This window comes from Macrobrachium nipponense, chromosome 25, assembly GCF_015104395.2.
Source record: "Macrobrachium nipponense isolate FS-2020 chromosome 25, ASM1510439v2, whole genome shotgun sequence".
Lineage (NCBI taxonomy): Eukaryota > Metazoa > Arthropoda > Malacostraca > Decapoda > Palaemonidae > Macrobrachium > Macrobrachium nipponense.
In genome coordinates this window covers 33,271,061-33,297,082 of record NC_087214.1, presented here as the reverse complement: position 1 = coordinate 33,297,082, position 26,022 = coordinate 33,271,061, and the positions used below count along the sequence as shown (strand labels likewise).

The 26,022-nt window shown below is 36.9% G+C and overlaps 2 protein-coding genes across 20 annotated transcripts in view; one reads left to right on the top strand and one right to left on the bottom strand.

Moving 5' to 3' along the window:
- The window catches only part of LOC135199325 (inositol 1,4,5-trisphosphate receptor-like), a 335,174-nt gene extending 312,529 nt beyond the window's left edge, over positions 1-22,645 (top strand). For all 19 annotated transcript variants that reach the window (XM_064227241.1, XM_064227242.1, XM_064227250.1 and 16 more), the window contains 16 exons: positions 3,216-3,397; positions 5,290-5,500; positions 6,275-6,471; positions 6,779-6,880; positions 7,228-7,365; positions 7,738-7,930; positions 8,319-8,441; positions 8,824-8,999; positions 9,520-9,684; positions 10,167-10,353; positions 10,917-11,042; positions 11,700-11,884; positions 12,335-12,500; positions 13,289-13,449; positions 13,774-13,938; positions 20,012-22,645. In XM_064227241.1, the coding sequence (XP_064083311.1) occupies positions 3,216-3,397; positions 5,290-5,500; positions 6,275-6,471; positions 6,779-6,880; positions 7,228-7,365; positions 7,738-7,930; positions 8,319-8,441; positions 8,824-8,999; positions 9,520-9,684; positions 10,167-10,353; positions 10,917-11,042; positions 11,700-11,884; positions 12,335-12,500; positions 13,289-13,449; positions 13,774-13,938; positions 20,012-20,134 (2,600 nt within the window). In that variant the 3' untranslated portion in view covers positions 20,135-22,645. The remainder of the gene's footprint in view (positions 1-3,215; positions 3,398-5,289; positions 5,501-6,274; positions 6,472-6,778; positions 6,881-7,227; positions 7,366-7,737; positions 7,931-8,318; positions 8,442-8,823; positions 9,000-9,519; positions 9,685-10,166; positions 10,354-10,916; positions 11,043-11,699; positions 11,885-12,334; positions 12,501-13,288; positions 13,450-13,773; positions 13,939-20,011) is intronic.
- A 460-nt stretch (positions 22,646-23,105) lies between these two features.
- The window catches only part of LOC135199327 (prolyl endopeptidase-like), a 119,509-nt gene continuing 116,592 nt past the window's right edge, over positions 23,106-26,022 (bottom strand). The window contains exons 12-15 of the mRNA XM_064227262.1: positions 25,035-25,247; positions 24,477-24,624; positions 24,051-24,230; positions 23,106-23,347 (exon numbers count right to left, since the gene is read on the bottom strand). Coding sequence (XP_064083332.1) covers positions 23,285-23,347; positions 24,051-24,230; positions 24,477-24,624; positions 25,035-25,247 — 604 coding nt within the window. The 3' untranslated portion in view covers positions 23,106-23,284. The remainder of the gene's footprint in view (positions 23,348-24,050; positions 24,231-24,476; positions 24,625-25,034; positions 25,248-26,022) is intronic.

Sequence of the window (26,022 nt, the reverse complement as noted above, 5' to 3'; positions counted from 1 at the left end):
AGAGCGGTACCATTAAACGCCATCCTATGATATTAAACGGGATTGATGTTTAGTCTCTTTTCCCCTTTTTCAAACGCTTAGGAATTGTTATAAGATGATTTATGACGTCACAGGGAGCGACAAGGACGCTGATCGCCCCATGTTGGCCTTCAAGATCCTAGATTCACAGAGGTCACGTCCTTCCTAGTTCACTTTCCAAGGACCTTTTCCGAGAGAGTCGGTCTACTCTAACACGAAAGGTACCTATAACCTCTCCGCTCTGAGTCTGACCACGTTCAGACTATCGAGATGTTGACAGCATAAGATTACCGTCTTCCCTTTCCGTTTGAGGAATGGGATAAGCTGGCAGTCACAACTATTAAAGAATGCGCAAATATGTTGTTGATGGCCTTTGGGCTCAGAGATTTGCTTCTGTCAAACAACAAAGCCCTTCACGATCTTTGAGTTCTGTGGAATCTCGAAACTCGCTCACCATCTACTTTTTGTCTCACCTGTTTTCTCGGAGTCAGACACTCGTGCGAGATCAGGCGACATATGGTAGCCCTGAGTTTCTTGTTGACAAAGTCGGTTGCGTTTATACACCCCCGATGATCGTTTTACATGAGACCAGGTTGGACTGTCAGGCATTCGTTCTTCGGGGCTGAATCGCCTTTTTTGCTCCTCGCTCCTTTCTCCTGGCACCAGAAGCTCGAGTCAGGAGTTGCTCAGGAGTTGATTCGCTAACGACGTGGGGTTACGTTGATACACCCCCCAAGGTTTGCTTAGCTTGAATCGCCCAGGCAGTCCAGACACTCATCCTTCAGCGAAGAATAGTGCCTTATGGTCTTCAGGGTACAGCCTTGCTGTCCTTGATTCGTCTGACTGGTCTACTGGTCGGTCACCTGACTTTAGTACAGACGGACTGACTGTGCATGTCCAGATCTAAGCTTTCAATATGGAACTTAGACGTAGTCTGAAGTTCTTGATGTCAAAGCTTTCGAACCTTTCCTTTTGGTTAACTTATTGCACGTGACCAAAAAGGCCTATTTTCTAACCACTCTAGATACGACAAAGAGGGTTAGTGAGGTTTTAAGCCATCGTCAGAAGTTTTGGCTTTAGGGAACACAATGCGGTGTGTTCGCTAAACCTTCCGTTGTGGCCTAAGAATGGAAACCCGTCAAGTCCTTGGGCCAGGAGCTTGGAATCAAGGGATGGCAAAAGTTATTGGGCAAGAGCCAGAGAGAGTCCTGTGCCCTGTCGGGTCTCTCAAGTTTTAGCTACATAAAACTAAAGAAGTCGAAGTCCTTCGGACAATCTGCATTTTTCCGAAAAAGACCAGACTTGCCCATATCAAAGAACACCCTGGCTTTAGTGTTGAGGAGTTCTTTCAAAAAAGGCTCCTTCATTGTGTTTGCACAAAGATTTGATATCTTTTGATCTGAATGCTCACGAGGTGAGGGCGCGGCCTCGGAAGCATTTCAACAGAGCATGGCACTCAGTAACATACTGAGTACCACGTTTTAGCGAAGCAACTCTGTGTTCGCTTCACACTTCCTGCGGGATGTGAGGACGGCATATGAGATCTCCTGCTCGCTAGGGCCATATGTGTCTGCAGACACAATCTTGGGGGCAAGAAGTACCACTCATCCTATCCTGTAGAAAATGGTTAGGAAGAGCTCTTAATTTAGTTATTGAGTCGCCGCCAATGGCGACTTCTTAACTCTTAAGCCTTAGTTAAAACACCTTAACTTTGGCTAGGTTGGTCAGGTGGTGATATATATACATATATATATATATATATATATATATATATATATATATATATATATATATATATATATATATATATTTTACTTCTTAGCCCTCATGGTATGGTCAATATGGTCTAGTCACATTGTGGTCACGCCCCCGTTGACAGATCATCTGGAGTGCACCAGCTTTATAGGTCTCTACCTCGCTGGCAACTCTAGTAAAGCAGAAGCAGACTTGGGTGACAGTAATCATGAAGTCAGCTATGCTAACAGGTGGAACCAAGATGTAAATCATCTGCATGCATTTGTTTCCCAAAATCCTTCTATTCTGTCCCTTCCCACCTCCAACGGTGGGATTCAGCTATATATATATCTGATAGGTAAGTTTCATGAACAAAATGATATTGTTATGATACAATAAAGTTTGTTCATACTTACCTGGCAGATATATATAATCAAGTACCCACCCACCTCCCCTCAGGGGACAGTGGAAATAAAAATTATGAATAGAAAATGGGAATGGTTCCTGATACCCACCTCCCAGCGGCGGGAATGGGTACTAACCATCTGGCCGACCACTGCGTGTGTCGGAAGTTTTTTAAATTCTGTCGGACTTCAGAAAATACAGCTATATATATATCTGCCAGGTAAGTATGAACAAACTTTATTGTATCATAACAATATCATTTTCATCATGTAGTGCGGATAGTCCTTGAGTTATGGTGTTCTGAGTTGCGATGTTTTGAAGTTACCTTGGCGATACTTGTTACGATCTTTTGAAGTTGCAATGGCAACACCGATAGTGTGTGATTTTTTCCCATTTTAAACTGTTTAAAATGCAAATTTGTGTAAGGTCAGCATGTCTTCCAGACACCCAAGTGAGTCTCCTGCTGGTGGTGTGTTGAAGAAAAGGCATTCTATCATTTTAGAGCAGAAAATAAAAAATGATAGTACAATATATGTATAGATTGTGTAGGCTAGGCTGCCTCTGAGTTATGATAACTTCGAGTAACAATGGGGTCATTGTAACGTATTCCCATCGTAACTAGAGGATTACCTGTGTTACATAGAAGATCGTGTTCCTAATTTTGAGTTCTTCTTGTTTGAAAATAACTCTCAGAGATATAATGCCATCTTAGAATATTCATAACTATTAGTCGTTGATGATTTCATGAGCTTCCCTTGGTGATTTAGTGCGTTTATGTCGCATTTATTCAAGTTTGAGATGCTTAGGACTGTGTTAGGAAGAGTCTCTGCTTAATATAAAGCAACAATGAAATAAATACACTCACAGAAATTGTAGCTGGGACAAGTACTTTACTTTTTACCCGATGCAAAGCATTTTATTGTTTGTAAAGTTTTGTGGTTTGACCACGTTTGCTTGTAGTCTTTTCAAAATTGTAAAGAGAGAAATATGTAGATGACACAGATGGAAAGTTACAGTCGCAGAATACTCATAAAGTATGTATCATATCTTATATACAGGTGACGTTACGTCTTCGTGCATTGGCCTTGGAACACTGGAAGAAGTTGTGGATAATTATGGTGGTAGAGGGAACAAGGAAACTGTTTCAGACAATCCGAAACTATCCCCGAAAATTGCAGTTATGCGACCTGTTCTTCGATTTCTTCAGCTTTTATGTGAAAACCATAATTTATACCTTCAAGTAAGTTGGTCTGTTTAACATGGTGTAATGATAATTTTGCATAATGTACTATATCACATGACTGGACCTTACAAGCAGGGAGAGGTCATGAGCAATCACTTGCTAAATGTAGTACACAATATAGTACATATATTTTGTATATGAAGAGTGAGAAAGTGTAGATAAATTGTGATATGGTAGAGAGGAAATATTAGAAATGAAGAAGGCAGCAAGGAAATGTTGCATTTATTGAATAATTCTTATTTTTGCATGTTAACATTTTGAGTTGAACAAAGTGAACCATTTCAAATAAAAAAGTTCCAGTATGCATGCTTATCCAACTCCCAGAACCTTTCAGATCTACAAGTATTCATTTTTTATTTGTTGTCCTGCCATCCTCAAACTGAAGAGAGGGGGATAATAAGGATGACCATATAGTTAATGATTAATATATCATTATAAAAATATTTTGTCAAAATATAAATAGTTAACACAGACCGCTAAATCAAAAAAGAACCTGAATCACTGTTGAGGGAGAAAGATTGAAGCAGATGAAGCCAAGAATGACAGACAGCTGCCAGTTGACGAGACCATGGCTTAACAGGAGCACTTTCATGTTTATGTAATGACAGGATCTCTTGATGATTAGTTTTTCCATAAGTAATGGCTTTGTAATAAGAACCTGAAAGGAGGACACTCGCCCAACCACAAGAGGCATGAAGGCAAGTTCTCCAGAGAAAAACCCCCTTCGTTGTGCTAGACCACTGAGGAGTGAATCGTGAGGATTGGTAGGATGACTGATTCAACCCCTTTCCCTCTGGAAGTCATTGGCATACTGTTATGATGGGTCTTACTATTGAATAAAAAATCCCAAAAATACAGTCGGGAAGACTCCAATTTAGAAATTACATGATCTGGAAAAGCAAAGTAGTTGAATCAAATTCTCAAAACTTTGATTGTTAAGTGATGATAAATTAAACAGAAAATCAGTAGAGTATTCACATTAACAACTCGGTAACCTGTTGATTGTTTTCTGAAATGTAACTCACTGAAAAAACTTGTAAAGTATTTTAAACGCATCTCATTCAAGATTAATTTGAAATGGAAATACACTGGAAATGAACTCTTGTTGATGACACATCAATAAACAAAACAAAGTCAATTCAGAGAAAAGTCAGCACATATAATCATTGCTGAGATTCACAGATAATGAATATTAGTAGTGTACAGTATCTTCAAAGATCCTGGAGTTGGCAGGCTTATTCGTTTGAACTGTTGCTTTACTTCATGACCCTGAGTGCATTTTGCACAAAGGCTGTTTTATCATAAAATCAGGTTTGTTCTAACAGAATTACTGTATGTTTGTCAGTCAGTTTTGATGCACAGAAAAATACTTTAAACAAGTAAACTCATGAATTCAGGCAGCCTTTGGTTAATGGTGGGGGTTCCGTTCCTGGCCAACACTGCTAATCAAAATTGCTGCTAACCAAAAATCAGCGATAACAGCACTAAAAACCTGCTTAACTGTGCTGCTAACCGAACATCGGCACTGCTGCTAACTAGAGATCGACGCTGCTAAGTGGATATCGGCGCTGCTAACCAGAGATGGGCACAGAAAATCCAGTTAACAGCATCACTAGACAAGCCCAGTAAAACTGGATAGCTGTTAACTGATGTCGCCGTTAACCAAGGGCTGCCTGTACATATACTATTTACACTTGGATTTAAGACCAGTTTGTGGGTTAAACAGTTATGTATGCGTATGTATTCATGGGTTATTCATTTTCTGGTATGTCTGAAGTCATTTAAATGTCAATGGTAGTGCTTGATTGAATATGCAAGGATGTTTCTGGTAGGGGAAGAGTACTTGAAAGAGTTGGTCGCCACCTCTAAATTGCTTCCTCTTCTTTCAGAACTATTTACGTACCCAGAAAAATAAGACCAATCATAATCTTGTAAGTGAAACACTGATGTTCCTGGATTGCATTTGTGGCTCCACAACCGGCGGTTTAGGACTTCTGGGTCTGTACATCAATGAACACAACGTCTACCTCATCAACCAGACACTAGAAACGCTAACTGAATATTGCCAAGGACCCTGTCATGAGAACCAGAATTGCATTGGTGAGTGTTCTATACTATGGATATTGTGGTATACAGTGGACCCTACTTTTCCGTCCTTTCCTTTATCACAGATTTTTGTGGAAGGTATCTTTCACCAATTTTGCAAATTTTCTATGGACCGTATCTGTAAAATTATCACTATTTCCCTTTTTTCACAGAGCAACACTTTGTATTCACTAATTAGAAGCATTTTAGTTTTATGGGTACAAGGTATTTGGCAGTTATAAGTAGCTATATGTGTTTTTAGAGGTGCCTTTGCTTTTTCGTGGTGGGTTCTGGAACCAATCCTTGCAAACAAGTGGGGGAGCACTGTAATTAGTGTTTTTCATTTTCTGGCTCTGTAGAGAAGTTATTTTCTGTGGTGTACTTTGCATGTCACACAGAAAGCAATTATCACTTGCAGGGTCTTATTGATTCCCAGCTGATTACTTTTTGTTTTCCAACTGTTTCCTCCTGTTTTTACCAGCATAACCATCAAAATTCTTTTTCATTTGCCTTATTCCAACTTATTATAGCCTTATGTAAGTTTAGAAAGTACCTACTGTTATGATCTTGTACTTTAGAATAAAGATCGTCATACTGACTGAGCCTTGGCATATTCTCGACCGAAAGATTTGAGTAGAGTAAATCTTGCCTAATGGCACATCTTACCAATTTCATTTTGATCCCGAGGGCCTGCGAATGTTTATACAAGAAGCTTCCACTTTTAATTTATGAGTGTAGGTATTTTCAATACACTGAAATACAGCTTTAATTATTTAACCCTCATTTCAGCAACTCACGAGTCTAATGGACTCCACATCATAACTGCCCTGATCCTCAGCGACATCAATCCCCTTGCAAAAACACGAATGGATCTTGTTTTGGAACTGAAGAACAATGCCTCAAAACTGCTTCTTGCCATCATGGAGTCGAGAGCAGACTCGGAGAATGCGGAGAGAATCCTGCAGAGTATCAACATTAATCAGCTGGTTAGATTTTGTGATGGTTTTTCTCTGACTCTTGCAACCTTTCCTTTGTCAAAAGGTTGTTTCATCTCGTTCCTTTATGACAACGTAGTGCACCCTGTTCCTTCACAGTTTGGTAACTTTATGCTGAAAATTCTTTGACTTTCCTTAATAAAGCTTGTCATTGTAATTTTCATGGCCATCTTACTTGATGGTCTAAGGAATTTGTCTGCCAAGAGTCTAAAGCTTGCTGTAGAAAATGATGTTGTCGTTTGTATCACATTTACATTTATGTCCTTGAATATACATTTCTGAATTCTGTTCTTTCTAGCTTGACATCGTATCTAATTTATACCATCAAGAAAACATGGACGATGAAGAGATTTTCGACGATGGATCAGCCGATAATGACGATGGTGTTTCACCCAAAGAAGTTAGTGTTTGCATACTGTTCCTGTTAGCAGTCTTATTTTATGCATTTCTGTAGGTCTGATCACTAATTTGTTTTCCATCTCATAAAGTTTGTGGAGCATTTTGTGCACCAGGAATTCCTAGAATTCTGACCTAGTTATCCAGTTTCTCTAGACTTTGCCTTGCTCTAATTTTTACCTCGCGTGAAAATCAGTACTTCTGAGCGAGCCCTAGTTGTCTAGTAATATGACTGATGGTCTAGTTAAATTATGTTATCGCAACAACAGTCTCATCTTCTGTCTTGTGCACCTGCTGTCTGATTCTTCACATGGTCCAGAATTAGTGTACATTGTTGTGTCTGTGTTCCAGGTTGGTCACAATATCTACCTTCTGTGTCACCAGTTAGCAAAACATAACAAAGAACTGGAGGAAATGCTTTGCAAGAGTAACAATGAGAAGCTCAGCCAGGCACTCTCACATTATCGTGACAATACTGCTCAGATTGAAGTGAGTCTTTCCCTTTATTTATGTTGAAGTGGGGAGCAATAGAAGATATCTATGATCTTCATTGGGGCATTGTTATTAATATGTCTGTTTGATGATGTGTATGTCTTTCACTTCAGTAGTTGCAGTTTTGTATACTGTTTTAACTGTTTAACTTGTCAGAAATATGACTCTGTGTCTTTTGAATACAAGGAGTAAATTGCATAAAATGAACTGTGTACGAAACAAAGTGAGATTAGAATCGGCTTCAAAATTGAATGTTAAAAAGATACAGGATTGATTATTCCACAGGAATAGGTTTTATATTTCCATTTAGGTTCTTTGTACAGTATGTTGCCTTGAAGATCTGGGATCTAGTAAAGTTATTTGTTACAGATCGTAAGAAGTGACCGAACAATGGAACAAATAGTCTTCCCTATACAAGAGATCTGTAATTACTTAACGCCAGAAACCAAGCATAGAGTGTATTACACTGCCGAATTGGATGAGCAGGGGTCCAAAGTTACAGATTTCTTTGAGAAGTGCCATGACATGTTTATAGAAATGCAGTGGCAGAAGAAATTGAAAAGTAAGTTCATCTCAGTTTCAGCCCCACGGGCCCAGTGCCGTCAGTGTATGTACAGTAGTGTATGTATGTTGTTATTTGTGCATCACTTTCTTAGTATGGAAAACTTCATCGTTCTTGTTAAGATTCAGAGCTGTAATACATAACTGACTTTTAGTAAATTTACTGTGATTACTGAAAGTATTAAATCAATATTTACTTATGTAGTTTCAGTCATGTAGTTTTTGTCAAATGTAAATAATTGTTTCACGATAAACCCATCAGCCGTAACTAACTTCATTATCAATGTGTAAGTTCTGGCTGTAAATGAAGGCTATTTACTACAATGATTGGGTTTATATGAAACATTTTTTGTCTGTTCTAAATTTTCCATTTTGTCTCTTCTTCACAGGTCAGGCTGTGTTATCAACCATAAGTAATTATATGTCTCTCTGGGGAAAACTCCTCTTCTTGTTGGCTCTCATGATAAATCTCATCGTTGCTTTCTACTATCCGTTTACTAGTCAGTTACCACGTAAGTCATTCTTCAAGTGTCATTGTGTGTGTGTGTGTGTGTGTGTGTGTGTGTGTGTGTGTGTGTGTGTGAGATCTTGTCCAACCCTTTGAGATGTAACTTGCTTAGTTTTTAAACTTATGAATAATGAGAAATGATTTTCTTAGGATAATTGCTAATATCTGGGTTGGACAATTCTGTGTTACGTACTTGTGTACTGGTTGATTATAAATTGAATTCATACTTACAGTTATTTCTCAAGCCTGTCGGTGATAATTCACCATTCAAACAGACCCCTCCATGCTCTTTTCTTTTGTACTGTTGTTAGTTTTGCCACAATGTGGATGATCAAGATCCATTACATACAGATGTTTTTTAAAGTTTTTATCTTTTCTTTTTGTAGATCTCTATGGACACATTAATGGATTGGTGTGGGTTGTTCTGTTAATAGCACTTGCCATTGTTGTGATGTTTCCCAACAAAACAATACTCCAGTACCTGCTCGGTACCATCACTATAATGCGCCTCATATTCTCGGTTGGGCCGGAACCAACGTTGTGGCTGCTTGGGAGTGGTAATGTAAGTGTTGTTTCAGTTATTCAGAATGAGTGAACTTTAATCGTGAAACCAGCAAGAAAAATCAGTAAATTGCAAGCAAGCATCTACAAGGATAGAATGCCACTTGTTTGGAAAAAATAAGCGGTCTCTGACCAGCTGTCACCTCGTACGCGCAGGAGTTGCCAGATCTCACAGATTCCTTGCTTTACAATCTCTTGAATGTTTTAACCGGTTACCAGCTGGCACTTGGAAAATTATCCTATTGTTAAGACCGAAGGTTTGTTAGCTATGAAGAATACAAATTGATTAACAATTTGTAATTTTAATCAACAAAGTTAAATATAAACTGTATGAGTAAATTGCAATATGGCAGAAAATGAGTTCTTTGTAACTTGAAAGTAGAATCACAGGCTATCTTTAGCTTTTGATCAGTAGATCAGTAATGCTTAAAATACTCCCTTTCCATCACTTGTATATTAATTTTTAAAAGTCCTGTAATCACAAATTAAAGTTCTGTGACACAGGTTCTTTTATATTTCAGGTGTTGATAAAAGGAATTCACCTAGTCAGCATAATGGGGAATAAAGGAACATTTGCGAAAAGCCTGGAGCAGCAAGTAACGGACACAGAACTGTTATATAACATAGTATATCTTATATTCTGTGTCCTGGGTCTCTCAGTACATCCTTTCTGCTACTGTGTATTGGTAAGACAACTGGTATCTTACTGTATGGTATGATGTGATTATTGCAAGTTAGTCAGTTTTGAGTGTGACATTTGGAAATAAGTTACATAGATATTTTCAGTGAGCTGAATCATTTAGCTTGTGAAGTAATGTCACTTTTTTAAGTGAAATGTAAATTTTATCTTTAGGAACAAATTCTTCAAGTCAATTAGGAGAGTAGACTTGCTTTGCTTAAGCTACTAAATAATAATATAATGATTAATGTCCCGGCTTTCCAGCTACATTGTTGTAGGCAATTGCTTCCCACCAGTTTTCTCTCATTGAGTGTCTAGAATATTTGCTCAGTTGTCATTTTAAACTGATTCATAATACTACTAATGATAACGCAGTGCTGTAGGATGTTATAAGAGGTTTCTTGACAGATATGAATTACTTTTATATATTCGTAAGTTCCAAAAGAGATCTTTGTACTTCAAATATTATGTCTCCCATCTGTTACACAGCTATTTGATGTGGTCTACAGAGAAGAAACACTGCTGAATGTGATGAGGTCGGTGACTCGTAATGGCTGGTCCATTATTTTAACTGCAGCATTGGCACTCATCTTAGTGTACATGTTCTCCATAATAGGGTACATGTTCTTTAGGAACGATTTCATAGTGGATGTCACCGATGAAGTTGTAGGATGGGGTAAGCTTCATTTGCTATTCTTGTGCATTGAATTTTTTTATATCTAAATTAATATCTTGGAAACTTAATCCACAAATTTTGCTGATCTCATTCCTTGGCTCATCATTTTACCATCATCCTTGCCATAAACTCATACACACCTGTGAGTTGGCAAAATCTTTTAAATTCGACTTGCGAACATTCATCTCCCCATGCTTCTTCACTCATATTTATCCTCGTAAGGTAACGTTGCCGATATTTATTTTCAAATAGCAGTATATCTCATTTCATTCACAATCTCTGTTATCTCGTGTTTTCCAAAACTTTACCTATCCCACAGATATATTATTGCACGCCTGAGCTCAAGAACTTTTTAAACAAAACCAGTTGCCCCATAAGGACCCCTTCTTACCTAAGAGTCCAACATCTCAAACCTTACTTGAAAAAATGGTATTTTTGTTACATAGCACTTGAGAACTGTAGATAATAACATTTTTATATCATTATATCCTGTGCAGTGTCAAAGTTTAAACGGTATTCGTCCGTATGGTGGACATAACTTTTCAATTTCTTTGTTGTTCCAGAGGAGATCAAGGAAGACATTGACAGTAAAGTGCGTGAATATGTCAAAAACCGTTTAAGTGGCCTTGAGGGGATCTGTGAGATTGGAGCAGACTGCTCAGATGAAGCAACAAGTGCCCACCAAGAATGTAAGTGAGAAGTAATTCATGGAGCATATAGTATACTACTATATATAAATTGTTTTCATTTTGTTTACAGCATAAGAAAACCTTTAGTCACACTAAGTGTGAATTGTCTCAGTTAAATGATGTTCAACTGCATGATTTATATGTAGGAGATAGCTTTTCAATAGTTGCATGATTCGTTAATTATATAAATTGAATATAAAATTTGCAGTGAGGTATGAAACATATGTATTGTATATTTTTCACTCTTTTGGAACTGCTTTAAAATGGGAGTGAATTGTAGATGAAAGATCCAGTGTGGAATATGTTATGACTAGAGTAGTCATTGTGTAAATGGAATTGACACTTGAAAGTGGGAGAAATGCAAGTATGGCAATGTGGTAGAAAGATTGGTATTCGTACAAAGGTGGATCGTACTTGTGACATGGGAAATATTCATATGGTGTGTGTGTGTGTGTTTAAAAGAGTTAGCAATCTGCAGCAAATTCTTTATTCAACAGTTAGAGGATGAACGCAATAATGACCGTTTTGTTTTAAGAAATAAGAAATTACCCTTGTTATGGACAATGATTTATTGGTGGCCAAAAATATAATGTACCATACTTTCCTGTTAACTTTGGCAGGTAAAATATTGAACTATCTTTTATATTTTTTTTCCAGTCATTAGCAGTATTAGTAAGGATGTATTGGCTCCCTTGGAGAACAAAGGACAGATGTTGTTGGAAGTTGAGGACATGAAAGAGCAAGCCTGTTCGTCCTTAATCATGTGTATTGTCACAACCCTGAACCATGGCCTTCGCAGTGGTGGTGGCATAGGCGATATTCTTAGGGCTCCGTCAAATAGCGTAAGTACTGCAGTCATGACAATTATAGTTTGTCTTATCTTAATTTTTATTCTTAATGCTTAGCATAAAGCAAACAGGAATCTGTTCAGAAAAGTTTCTCAATAGTATCTTAGCTCTTGCTGTGGCCTGTTGCAATTCTTACCACATTCCTAGGCCTACAGTAGGCTTTCATTATGTTTTTTTTACTAAATAGAAACATTTCTTTACCTGGTCTAAAGGCTAGTAGTTACTCTACTGTTTAAAATATTGATTTATGGGACAAGGTTGCTAGCCGTGGAATAAGTAAGTTTAGCTTTGCTTTTACTCTGACTAATGTGGCATTTACTTGTCATCACTTATAAGTGAGTAAGAATTAAAGAAGAGTTTCTTTACATAAACATTTTGGTCTTGTGGAGCACCGTGACACACAAATGTCTGGCTGATGACTTAATTTTATCTTTATTGTTACAGGAAAACCTATTTGCTGCTCGTGTTATTTATGACCTGTTGTTCTTCTTCATTGTTATCATCATTGTGCTCAATCTCATCTTTGGTGTCATCATCGATACTTTTGCCGATCTCAGGAGTGAAAAGCAGAACTCTGAAGAGATCTTGAAGAACTCTTGCTTCATTTGTGGTAAGTTTGCTATTTGTGCAATGTATGGTTTAGTTTGTATTATATTTTGCGAGACTTTGTGCGGTACTTTTACTGCTTCTGTAATGTCCACATCTAACAATAAATTAAAACTGGAAACATGATTGGATTGTGGAATTTTGCAAAGTATAATGCCAGAGTTAAGTCATCTATCTCACTGTATTTTGATGGTAGTTCACAACTCGGTTATTTCAAGTTATGTCAACAAATCATTGAAGATTTTTTTAGGATCTTCACTGTATCTACCTATATCCAGTAATGATATCAGAATTTGAAAGAATTACAAGTTATTAAATAAAATTAAAATTTTATTTTTAAATGCAAACTCTTGGTCCTGCCTTAGAGTAAAGTACTATTTTGTCTTGGTTAAATTGCTTAATATGTAATAATAATAATAATAATAGTAATAATAATACAGTCGACTCCCACGATCCACAGATTTTTCTATGGACCTTCTATACCCATCTTTCATAGTATTTTTCACTAAGAAATATTCCCAAATTACTGTATTTTCATATTTTTGTGACCAAGTGTACTTTTTGTGATAAAACTATTAAAAAATTTGGGTACTGTAATACAACAACAACATTAATAATAATAATAATAATAATAATAATAATAATAATAATAATAATAATTATAAGAAATAATAATTGTTGCCTTCAGTATTAATGTGTCATGTATGTATTTAGGTGTTTTTATCGCACACTTTCCCACAACATCTATAATTGTACGTATCTCTATATAATGTGTTGCATCATATTTCCTAGGTTTGAAACGTGCCAGTTTCGACAACAAAGCTGTTAGTTTTGAAGACCACATAAAACGAGAACACAACATGTGGCATTATTTGTACTTCTATGTCCATGTTAGTGTCAAAGATCCAACAGAATTCACTGGACCTGAAAGCTACGTCTATACTCTAGTGCAGGTATGTTGGCATTTAAGTTTTCAGAGCAATGATTTTTATGTCAGAAACTGCAGGCACGTGACATAAAATTCCAGAAAATAATATCCCATAGTTGTCTTGTGAAATACATTTGTAAATATATTGTGGAATTTTATATCGACACAAGTTTGCTGCTTAGGTGGATAAAATACCCAGTATAAATATTAAAAACATCTTCATTATACACAAGCTCTATTGGCTGTAGGGAAGGCTGCACGTAGCTTAGGTTTTAGTCGAGTATGGACTTTTCTGGATATGATTTTCAATTACTGTATGTGAGATTCACTTAAGCAAATGTAATTTCAGGAGAAAGATTTAAATTGGTTCCCACGAATGCGAGCCATGTCTTTAATAAGCATTGGAGAGGCGGAGGGAGAAGTTAATGAGGTTAGATGTCTCAATGCCAAACTTGATCGAACTCAGGCGCTTGTAGATAATCTTGTCGGCCAGTTAACGGAATTAAAGGATGAGGTTAGTCATTAAATTGCATGTGTGTTATCCCTTACAAAGTTTGATGTTAGTGATTGTATTATGATATTCTAATTTTTCTTTTCAGTTCAGTCTGCATTTTTGAAATGCAGAAGCCATTTGGATAAGCATCCCCATGTCTTTATCCAATCCAGGCCTGACCAAATAGGTCAAAAGATGAACAATGAAAAATCAAATTTTTAATAATTTTGTATTTTTCCCAACATACAAACCTGAGGCCTTTACATTAGGAAATTCTCCTATGGCGCTGGAAACTGGTTATAAAAAAAATCGTGCCCCAGTGATCTTGTAGCCCAAGAAAACTGAATGAGGGGTGGCCAAGGTGCCCCTTTAATGTAAAGGCCTCTGGTTTGTTTGTATGTTGGGAAAAATACAAATTGATTAAATATTTGTGGTTTGTTCCCATACGAATACAAACCTTCGGCCTTTACATTGGGAGACTTGTTGGCGAGAGGAAAAGTAAGCCATGACCGAGTGTAGGTCTGCCCAACCAGGGCTCATTCCAGACCAATATTTGAGTATAGGTAGGAGTCAAAAGCCTCTTAATAAAAGGACAAAAAATGTTTTCCTATTATTCAGCCATCCAGGCTTTTGGGACGATGGAAATAAGATTCCATAATGTGTCAAGAAGAAAGGCAGGAATGTACTGTCGTAAAAGTGACTGATTGGTTCACTACCTGTGATCATAGATTAAAGAATGGTGTTATTTCTATTTCTGGGATTTATTCATTGTATGAAAAGTAAAGAAATAAACTCATCTAACACATCTGTATCTAAACAGATCCATGACTGGAGATTGCTCTCTTTACTGCTCACCAGGAGCAAAGGAGGAAAAGGAGAAAGGAAAAAGACTATTCATGGAATCATGCTCTTTCACATCAACAAGTTACAATCTGCCCACAAGGAGCACTGGTCAAGGTAGACAACTAGAAACAAAATGTTGAAGGACCTTTGAGTGAAGTCCGTCAGGTACAAGGAGCTAAAGGTGGTCTGACAATTCCATGTACCAGCATTCAGTATTCTCTGAACCAATATTTTTTTTAACAGCAATGGAGGGGCAGAGACCAATCAAATCATGAGCTTTAGTTCGTATTGAGCTGTCATCTAGATTAGAAGTGTATGTATGCACCTTTGATAACCTCCCTTAGTCAGGAGATGGTATACCTGAACACTTCTTTCTTGTTCCAGCCTGCACTAACAAAAACATTCGACACCCAGGTCTGAGGTATCGAGTTATTTTTTGATAGTAGCATAGTACCCGAACTGGACATAAGAGCATCTCACTAGGATCATTACGTACAAAATCTGCAAGGGACGGAATCGAAAAGGACTTCAATCTCTGATTGGGATCTAATGTATTCCGAGTCTTAGCCATGAATTCAGAGACAAATTTAAAAGAAACTTAACTCCAACCCCTCAAGTTTTTGTTTGTTTGTTTGTTTGTATGGTGTTTTTACGTTGCATGGAACCAGTGGTTATTCAGCAACAGGTCCAACGGCTTTACGCGACTTCCGAACCACGTCGAAAGTGAACTTCTGTCACCAGAAATACACATCTCTCACTCGTCAATGAAATGCCCAAGAATCGAACTCACTCGGTGGCAGGCCAACACCATAACGACCACGACACTGAGGCACTTCCTTGAGTGTTTTAACCCTAAAGAAAGGCCATGAAATTCACCCACTCTTGGTTGATGCTAAGGCAAGTAAAAATACAGTGTTGAGAGTTGAAGATCTATCTGGAGAACCCTGTAAAGGCTCATAAGGGACACGAGTGAGGATCAGAAGAGATCCAGCATTGACCAAGTTAAGCTGTGCTGTAGATGTAGACTCTCTGTTAGCTCTTCGAAAGGGGGATATCCTAGAGTTGAAGTTCCTGTTACCAAAGGACATACAAGAAGCAAGGATACAACGATACAAGAAGGATGGATACCAGTGACTGATTAATTTAACAGGCAGTATGGGAGTCAACAGGAAATTGCCTTGGTGAGGTAATACAGTCTCAACAAACCCTGCATAAGAGAACAGCGAGGCCAACTTCCTTTGCTTTTTAGCACTAGGCTTTGGTAAATTGTGGGTTTTCTTGATAAATAAGCAAACAAACTCACAAAATGGCAGGAAGTGATTAAACTGGGTTTGATGAGAGATGAACAGTGCTAACATCCGCTCGAAAAGGTGGTTAAGAGAACACTGGAAGCATCAGATGCTGGAAGGCCAGATCTAAGAAGCTCCTCCCATTCTAAGCCCACTGGGTGACACCATGCATTCCTCAGCCATACCTTGATCATGTGCGTCAAATTTTTTAATAACCATGTGCAGGAGAATTTCCCAACGTAAAGGCCGAAGGTTTAGGTTTGTATTCGTGCGGGAACAAACAGTTGGCCTTAACTCTGAAAGACAGACCTGCTTGCTAATAAATGCAAAAATTAAAAGAGAAGTAGGGCGAGAGTAGTACTAAGCTCTCCATTAGATTGTGCTTCAGCAATAACTTGTTCAAGATTAAAATAAAAAATTCCAGTTCGGTTTTCCAAAAATAACCAGCTCTTCTTGTAGTCTGTTTTAGAAAACATGACTAAACGTTGGGTTTTCTATCCAGGGATGACAAAGTACTTGTCATACAGGTGTGCAGAGCTTGATGTTTCACCTCTTACTTGTCATGGATTCGAATAAGGATAAGGGCTTTTCTCTAGTCATTCATATTTGAGTATGGTGGGATGTCCTTTTTTTTCTCTTTCTTTCTTTATGGCAGTCACAGAAGCAATTCACAGGAAGCAGTTTGCACCTGTTAATGTTTTCTTCTCATGTACACACCTTACAATTGATTTGTTGATGCCATAATGGCGGGCAACCATAGCATATAAGTCTGCATAAGTAGGCTGCACAGCTCGTCTCGCACGTCTGTTGCAACGCGCACAGGGTAACACAGGGTCTTCCATAACCTTTTATGAATTCAGTGATTTAATTTAATTCCAATGGAATGTACTACAACAATATTTTGTTTATTACGAGTCAGTTTTGGAGCAATTGAAATGTAATTAATTACACATAGCCTATTCAAGGAAATTGTATATTTCTACTTTACAGTAATTGTAATTCGAAGGGTATGTAATTCAAACTAAAAAAAAATCAAACTGTAGATAAAACTAGCAGGATTGAAATAGCTGCAACTGTTGTAATTATAATGTTATTGAATTTAATGAGTTAAATGGTTGTAAAGTAATTGTAAGCTATTTGATATTGTTTCAATTCATGGAATTGTAATTGTAATTTGATGATAAAACATGTGATTACATTATAACTGACATGAACCATGTAATTACTCCAACCCTGTTACCAGTGGCGTAACTACTATTCCATCACTAGGGAATCAAGGAGCCAAGCTACATTATGGGGTAGGGGGGCTCCAAAGAAATTAGCATAAAACTAGGATATAAAACCTGGAATTAGTAAAATATAATCTCAAATGTATTTATACCCTGATATATGAAGAAAATTATAAATTTGTTTTATCAGACTATACGTTCTATAAAGCTGATTTATAAAACTGAATAGGTTGCGTATCTGTATTTTTTGTGTGTGTAATTTATGTTTAAAAAGTTTATTTATAAAACTTAATATCTATACGTCATTGTTGTTTTGGTTGTAATTTTGTATACTCATAGCTAATATATACTTTTGTTGAACGATTAAAGGACGATAAATTAAAATAAAATAATATGCATCATGCCGGATGACAAATGTACTAATGATGACAAATATAAATCAAACATTATTATGTATGATTTATTTCCATCATTACATTTGTCAAATTCATATCGATGGGGTTCTGCATAAGATTGGTTCTATTTTCTTAAAGTACCCCCGAGCCATAAAATGAATTCTGTTTTCTATAAGATGCCGATTTTGGTATGCAGAGCTCTCGGCAACGGTGTCGTGACCCCGTTAGTTATTTTCTTACCGCCTTTAAGAGAGGACGTGCTTTGCCTCCATCCTTTTAAAGCTGGTTTAGTTTGCCCCCTGTTTTTTGGAATTCCCGGGTATGTGAACATGAAGCCTTCTCATGCTTCAAGACTTCCTTGATATCACAAGAAGCAGATAAACACCCTGATATTTTCTTAGACGATTTCGACGTCGAGGTACTCATCGTGTAGTAAGTCGGAGAGGTGTGCATTGCCATCTTGTTTTCGTTCCAGATACGTGGGTAGAGATGATGCAGGTGTGCGGTCGGCTTTAGGCTTATCAGGAGAACCAACCCAAGAAGGACAGTTGGTTTGATGTATAACATCTTGCTGCCATCCAGGGTCCCACGTGATGGATGTCCCTCATATCCTGATATGCACTGAATGGCTGAATGGCGGTCGGATGCGTCGTCATCATCTGTAAAGAAGCAGATAGTGCAACAAGGCAGCCTTTAATGTCAGGTTGCTATGCCTACGAGAATAACATCAACAGCCTTACACTCTTGGTAGAGTGCTGGGTTCATTTTCGAGATGCTCAGTGATGTCATAAAATGGCGACCGCCATGACGTCACTTCACAGCTGCGGCCTACACAGACACTCTTCCATTTTCACTTCGAGGTACAAGAGTAATTTACAACTATGCTTTTGGATGTGGAGATTATTAATGCACATTGTTTTTGAGAGAAATTACAAGCGTTAGGAGATATAACAGTCACATAATGGAAAAGACAAAAGTCTTTCCTCTGTATCCTTCTGCTTAGGCATCAACCAGCTTAGGTGACTGGCTTTGACGCCAGTGCGTTCTCCTGCCAATCCTGGTAGAATAGGGACTTCGTAGCTGATCCTCAAGCCAAGAGGAGAAGTTTCTTCTCCATCTTCGAGCCAGGATTGTTATATCCCTATTTTATGAAAGCACAAGAAGTGGTTGTAATTGGCAAACAAGTGAATGATGGAAGTTTAGTCTAGTGTGGCTGTGAAGAGTTGGAGAAGGCTAGAATCAGGAACTTCGTGACTGATCCTCATGCCAAGAGGAGGAGAATAATTTCTTCTTCATCTTCGAGCCAGGACTGTCACATCCTTGTAAAGTAGAAATGCCACAGCAGGTTGGGTCTCTTGATTTTGGCTGCAAGAATACCATCAACAGCCACACGCTTCCATCAAGTGTGATGACGTCATAGCCAAAACCGCTTGCAAAATGGTGGTAGTCATGATGTCTCAGCCCACTGCTGCCAACCTCTCGTCGTCTTCGGTGGCATCATTATAGTATTACGCTTTCATTTCAGGAGCACACACTTATGGAAAATTAGCGTCCCGCCTCGGTGGTCGCGGGTTCGATTCTCGGCCATTCCATTGAGGAGTGAGAGATGTGTATTTCTGGTGATAGAAGTTCACTCTCGACGTGGTTTGGAAGTCACCTGGTGATAGAAGTTCACTCTCGACGTGGTTTGGAAGTCACATAAAGCTGTTGGTCCCGTTGCTGAATAACCACTGGTTCCATGCAACGTAAAAGCACCATACAAACAAACTTATGGAGAAATATGTATTTTCTCGTAAGATAAGCGGCTGTGCCGTTGTGTGCTCCATTTATGTTTGGAATAAGAAAGCCTAAGCAGTACTTTAGCTCAGTCAACTTTAGACGGTTGCCGTTTAGGTTGTCAGCAGTCCAGTGGTAGACTAGGCTGTGATAACCATGTCGGCTGTAGAGCTATAACGGCCGTAGATCCATGACGCAGCGATGATGACACAGCCTACTGCTTCTCGATCTACTTCGCTGCCTCGGGAACCAAATACTCTTTCTGACTCATTGGTACACACAGTAATGAAGAAATTACAAGATCTAGAGGAGAAAATTGCTAAGAAAGTTTTGCTAAATTTCACTTCATTTAAACAAATTCAGTATTCTAAAATGCAATCTGTTTTTCCCAGTTGTATATGTAGTAGTAGTTTGTTTTTAACTAATCATTATCATGACTTAGTAAGGCTGACAAACATGAGCTAGATTATACTGTAGGGTGTCAGTTAGTTATCCAAAACACTTTTGGCTCAGATCATTTGGACATGAGGCTAACTACTCTAACATTAATTGTGAATTTCAGATGGCAAAACAGCAGAAGTACAGAAGTCGCCGCGGGATGTTAGGAAGCACCAGCAACTATAACCCGCAGCAAGCGCAATTTATGCCACCAGGGACAGTGGAGCCAGTCCAACAATACCAGTGAAACACATTGCTGTTTCCCTTTCCCAGACGCCAAAGAATTGTCGTGAAACAAAGCAACGTTTGGTGGTCATCAAGATTTTCCAAGAAGATTTTGCTCATTTTAGGGTCATTCAATAATTGTTGTTTTGTGAATTTGTTTCAATTGCTGTTAATTTAAAAAACTAAAATAATAATCATATTGGAAATTAATGATATTACTGTTGTTGTGTCCTGCACAAATATTGAAAGTATGTATTTCATGTTGAAATTGTTGATGTTGTCAGATCTGCATTTTACGGAAGAGGGGTTTAAGCAAATTATTATTGATGCCGAGGTTCTCAAATCTGAAGTATTATTATAGTGTATACATGTGATGTTATAAAGATTTTTATTGTGTTTATTGTTGTATAATTTGTTTAATAAGTTGAATATTATTGTTAAAATGTGTATAGTTTATAGCATCTCATTTTCCGTTTAACCCAATTCTTCACGATGGAGTCGACTTATTTAAACAATATTCTGCATTGTGTCAAGTGTAATATGGATGTCCATGAGTTGTTAGTTATATTTTTTAAATATCTAGTCTTCATTTCATTCCACATACTTTACAATTATTCATCTGCTGTTCATAGAAGATGTTGATATTTTTATGTAAAATACTCCTCCTTTTTATGTAACATACTGCTGCTTCCAGACATGCTCGACTATATCCAGCATACTATATCAGAAGTGATATATTTGGTACCTATCATTCAAGTGAAAAAACACATTCTGGTAACATCATGTAGGACTTTTCTTGTGGCACTTCAGTGTTTCATTACATATATGCAAATGAGGAAATTCACCCACAAGCATGCTTGAGTACTATCTTAATTACTATTATGATTTTGTACGTTCCCAAAGCTCTGTTCAATGTCATTTTTAAAATACAGTTTTGTCACATTTTAATGTCCATAAATGTTTGTAGTTACATTAGGATAGTTATAAAAACCAACCAGAATAGTTTGAACATGACTAAAAATAGCACACATTTCTCATTTGTTTGATGTGGTTGTAAAGGATTACTGAAATATTAAAATTTTTTAATCTTTAAACTGGACCTGATAAATGTTTGTGTAGAATTGATGGTTTAACAAAACTTTTCTTTTGATGTGCCAGAATGCCACTAGAATTAAGAAATGTTAAACATACATGTGTGATGTGGACATTGGAATTTGTCACACATACTCTGCTGTTTTTTTCTTTTAGCAGTCTAACTGTATTATGTATAAAGCTCTGTTTTTACAGATATTGTAGTAACTCATAGTTCCCTTTCATTTCAGTGTTTTCTTTGTTATAAAAAGTATGTCTCCTGTGTTCATAGATTACTGCATAGTTTATAAGTAAAAGTTAAGAGTTTTTTGAAATGATAAACACAAAAAAAGGAGCTTAGATTAAGCAATTCTGTCCATGTGTAAATCCCTACAATAGAAAAGCTACATTAACAAACAATTTCCACAGCCTGTGGTTTGTTGAGTACTTAAATTGCAACCAACATTCACTGCCAATTCCGAAATTCTTCCTTCCGTTGCAGTGAGGGGGGCTGGCATACATAACTGGGAGGGGGTGTTTGCAGAACGTGAAAAATGTCAGCAGAGTATTTATTACCTGTGTAAACAAAAAATACTATTTACAAACATGGCTTTGCTGAGGATTATCAAAATTTCTGTAGATCTGACCAACAGTTTTGAGGGAAATTTTGACCCATCAGTGAATGTCGGTTGTCAAATCTAACAGTAATTAACTTCAGTATTACATTTTTCAAGCTGTCTCATTGTGACAAATAAGTAATCTTAATGTACTGTGAATATATTTTTAGAAACTGAAATTGCTATAGAGGGATATTTTCTTAAATTCTGTATTTTCTTGTCTATTGAGACTGTGTTCTTTTAGAAATTTGTATAAAATGGGGCACGATGACAATACCATTTTTAATTTTAGAGCTAGAATGAATTACACTGGTTGACAGATTTTCTTTTTAAAAAAGAGTATGGACACTAACTTCAAATAGAACCTGATAGTTACATGACAGTCATCCTTTGTCTTCTGAGAGAGCAGTACTGAAGTATATGGATTTCATTATATGTTACAGTATATTACAGAAGTAACTACCCTATATGTATTTATATCAGTATTAGTTACACATGAAAAATCTTCCATTCAAGTAATTTAAGAAAACCTTTGTAACGAGTCTTGACAATTTTGTTTTCCACATAATCAGTTTACTTCTGTTTGACTAAACTTAACTTAACCCAAAGTCAATTTTACCCCTATGTAACAACCTAAAAACTGCTTAGATTATTACTACAGGCTCTCGGTTTAGGTTTTTTGGACACCAGTTTAATTGCGTCATTAACTGTAGCTACTCTACATCAGTGTACTGATTTCAGTTTAGAAGCCCTTAGGTATTCAGATGACCTTAAGCAATAACATAACTTCTGATAGCTGTTTGCTACATATGTATGCTGACAATAAAGCTGTAATCCAGTGGAAACACTTTCACTTTGAACTTGAATTTTGAGCACTTGGAAGTTCTTGAATGGGTTATCAAATACAACAGGCCATTTTTGTTTTCATCTTTTCTCCTGAAGCTCTTCCTACTTTTCTGTCCAACTTTAATTTTACCTTGTGTCTTGTTCAAATTATTGTCAATTCAAGTCAAGCAGTATGACTCGTGGCCTCTAAAAGAAATTTATAATATACAAGATAATTATTAAACACTGTAATGATAAGCTAAAGGTAAATTAATACCATAAGCTGGCTACTGGTCAAATTGAACCCAAATCATGAAGTTACTTCCCTGAGCTGCCTTATACTGAAAGATGATTGATTTACATGAGAACCATTAGGTAGCATTTACTTCTCCAAATCTTGAAAAATGATCAGGCTAAGCTCTTTACTTCTTGTACGACTTGTGATCACAATTACAGATTAAAAGGATGTGATTAAAATAATTCTGAAAGTGCACATTTCTTGATTTCATTACTCAATTGCATACAATTTGCAAACCCAAACAATGTAATTTCATTTGGTATACAAAGTTCACTGGCCATAGAAAAAATAGCTGGAATCCAATTTGCGAACATGCATAACTCTACAGTTTCGAAGACCGAGTAACGTCCTTGTATGGTGGTCATGAAATTTCCAATCCTAAAGACTGCATGACAAAGCAAAAGATGTCAGTGTGTTCCTCAATCTGAAATTACAGAATATTATAAATGCTGTGGTTCAGCTGCGGCTTCATCAAAGCAAAATTGGCTAAATTAGTAAATTCGGAGAACACAATAAGAAGCATATTCATACAAGAACAAAATTCTTCTCTAACTCAAATATATAGCTCAATGTATGACAGTTGGGCTAAGAATTATGGAGCGTTTTTAATTATCAACACAGCACAAAAGGAAGTGCAAAGGCCTAAACTTGGGGAATATATATTCATCACTAACGGCCATCTGCATCATCAACTTTTCAAGTCAGATTTAGCCATCTGTCACCAAATTAGTATAAATATAATTTAATTTAACAATAATATATAAGGAAAAAGAGGGCCATTTACTGAGGTAAGGGACAAGTTAAACTACAATAACTATTTCATTCCTTTATAGTGACAGCAGAGCATCTGAATAGCAGTTAGGGTATGCAAATTATCATAAAATGTACTGCTTGTTCCTACGTGGATAATAACTCTTGCCTTTTGCGTGGATATTCACTCCTTAGTTTGTGGGACTTTTGGTTGCTTGAATTTTGTCTACTCAAAATATTCCTACTTACTTTGAAGAGATAAATAGCTAAAATTGACCCAGTGCTTAAATTTTTAACTAAGTTCATCCATCATTCATACATAAGAGTAGCAAGAGTAAATCACTAACATGTCAAAAAATACACTAAAATCTACTTACAATCTTTGCTGTAGGCTTTCCACCACCATGACCAGCTTTGGTTTCAATACGAATTAGGAGAGGATTAGTCTGCGAAGACGCACTCCCAAGTTTATGCTGCAGTTCGGCAGTGAATTTGAATGAATGAAGAGGCACTACTCTATCGTCGTGGTCTGCAGTCAGCATCAGTGTTGCTGGGTACTAGACAAAAGGTGAAGGGTATTGTCACTGATTCATTATTATACTCTATTAATTCACAATGCTTCTAACATTACACCAACAATCAATTCTATCTTCACTGGTGAAGTTTTGACAATTCCTCAATCATTTTTGTAATTTCCCAAAGAAAATTGGAAGATAATGTCTTCTCATAAATAAAAGTTATTCGTACTATAAAATCTCTAGGCTGTAGAAATGTCACATAAATTAAACATTGGCAAAACATACCTGAAGACCTTGGGGAGGTATTTTAATATTGTGGAGAGGTGAATACTTGATGATATTATCAAAATGTTCTTTCTCATCAGGATTTCCATAATCAGAGCACCAGGCGTAGCCAATCGTGAATTTATGGAAACGTAACATGTCCATTACACTGAAAAAATGTACACAATTTTTTTTATTTCCATTTACTCTGTCATACACCATTGTGGTCATCCACCACAAAAATATGTAAGAAAAATTTAAATTTTTACTCAACACTTATTGTGATGGATGAATTTTAAGTAGAAATATACATAAAAATAAAATACCTATAAAAATGGATAATAAAGCCAAAGGTTATTAAAAGTAAAAAAAAAAAAAAGAATCTTCTACAAACTTAAAAATGGCATAATGTCAAGTCTATCTTCATGGAGCTTTTATGTACTATAAGAGAATGCATTCCTGCAGTTACCCAAAAATAAAAATCTTTATATAATCAAGAAGAGTATCCTATATAATAGAGTATTAAACTTGTGGCCATGATGCTCGACACAGCTGTCAAATGACGTTCACAGGCCTTACCCAACTTGAGCCACAGCAGCTCCAAACAATTCGGGCTTTTGGTTGATACACGCACCAACCAAGAGACCTCCATTTGAACCGCCCTGAATGATTATCTTTCTGTTGCAAGTGTATCCTTCATCGATCAGATACTCTGCAGCGGCCTGGAAGTCGTCGAATACGTTCTGCTTATTGTGCAGTCGCCCTGCATTGTGCCAGGCCTCTCCATACTCCCTGTCAAAATCAATGGAATTGGGAAAAAATACAAAAAGAACACTCTCATTTAAAACTTATAAATTTACCTCCAAACACTCTAGGCATTGTAAAAAAAAAAAAAAAGAACGTGACAGCAAAGATAACAGCAAATACCCTCGCGTGTGCGTCCGTAACTCTCACATCTCTGGGAGCCCAGAGGTCAAGGGTTGCTGGACATCAGGAATATCTGCTCAAGCAAACACTTACATAGCTACTGTTATTTTCTTTATTAGTGAAAGTCTATGGGGGTAATCTGCTCACCATGAAGTTTACTTATAAATAGTGTCTGAATTTTTTTATGTATGAAAAAAATACTTTGTTTTTAAAATATTACATTGTTCAGGATAGCCTTTACCAATTAATTATATATCATGACATCATTTGATCGACTATATCCCAAACATTAACAACATGCATCCGTAATTCTATTACATAAGAATCGTCTAACATTAATCTTCAACTAACTACAAGAACCAGAGCAGCCTTCATGAAGATGAAAAGATACTTTGATTAAATTTGCCCAAAAGCTTGATAAGCTACCATCTAAGATGGATGAATGTGACGTATTTAAGATATGATCATGAGACTGTTCAAGACAAAAAGAATAATAATTACATGGAACAATCTATAACTGTATGTTTTGTATGAAAAATCTGATGCATATGCCCATGAGTTCATGAAGACAAGAGCCTTAATCAATGAGTACAACTGTATATGTTTTTATTGAGTTTTTATTTAGAAAATAATTGTGATC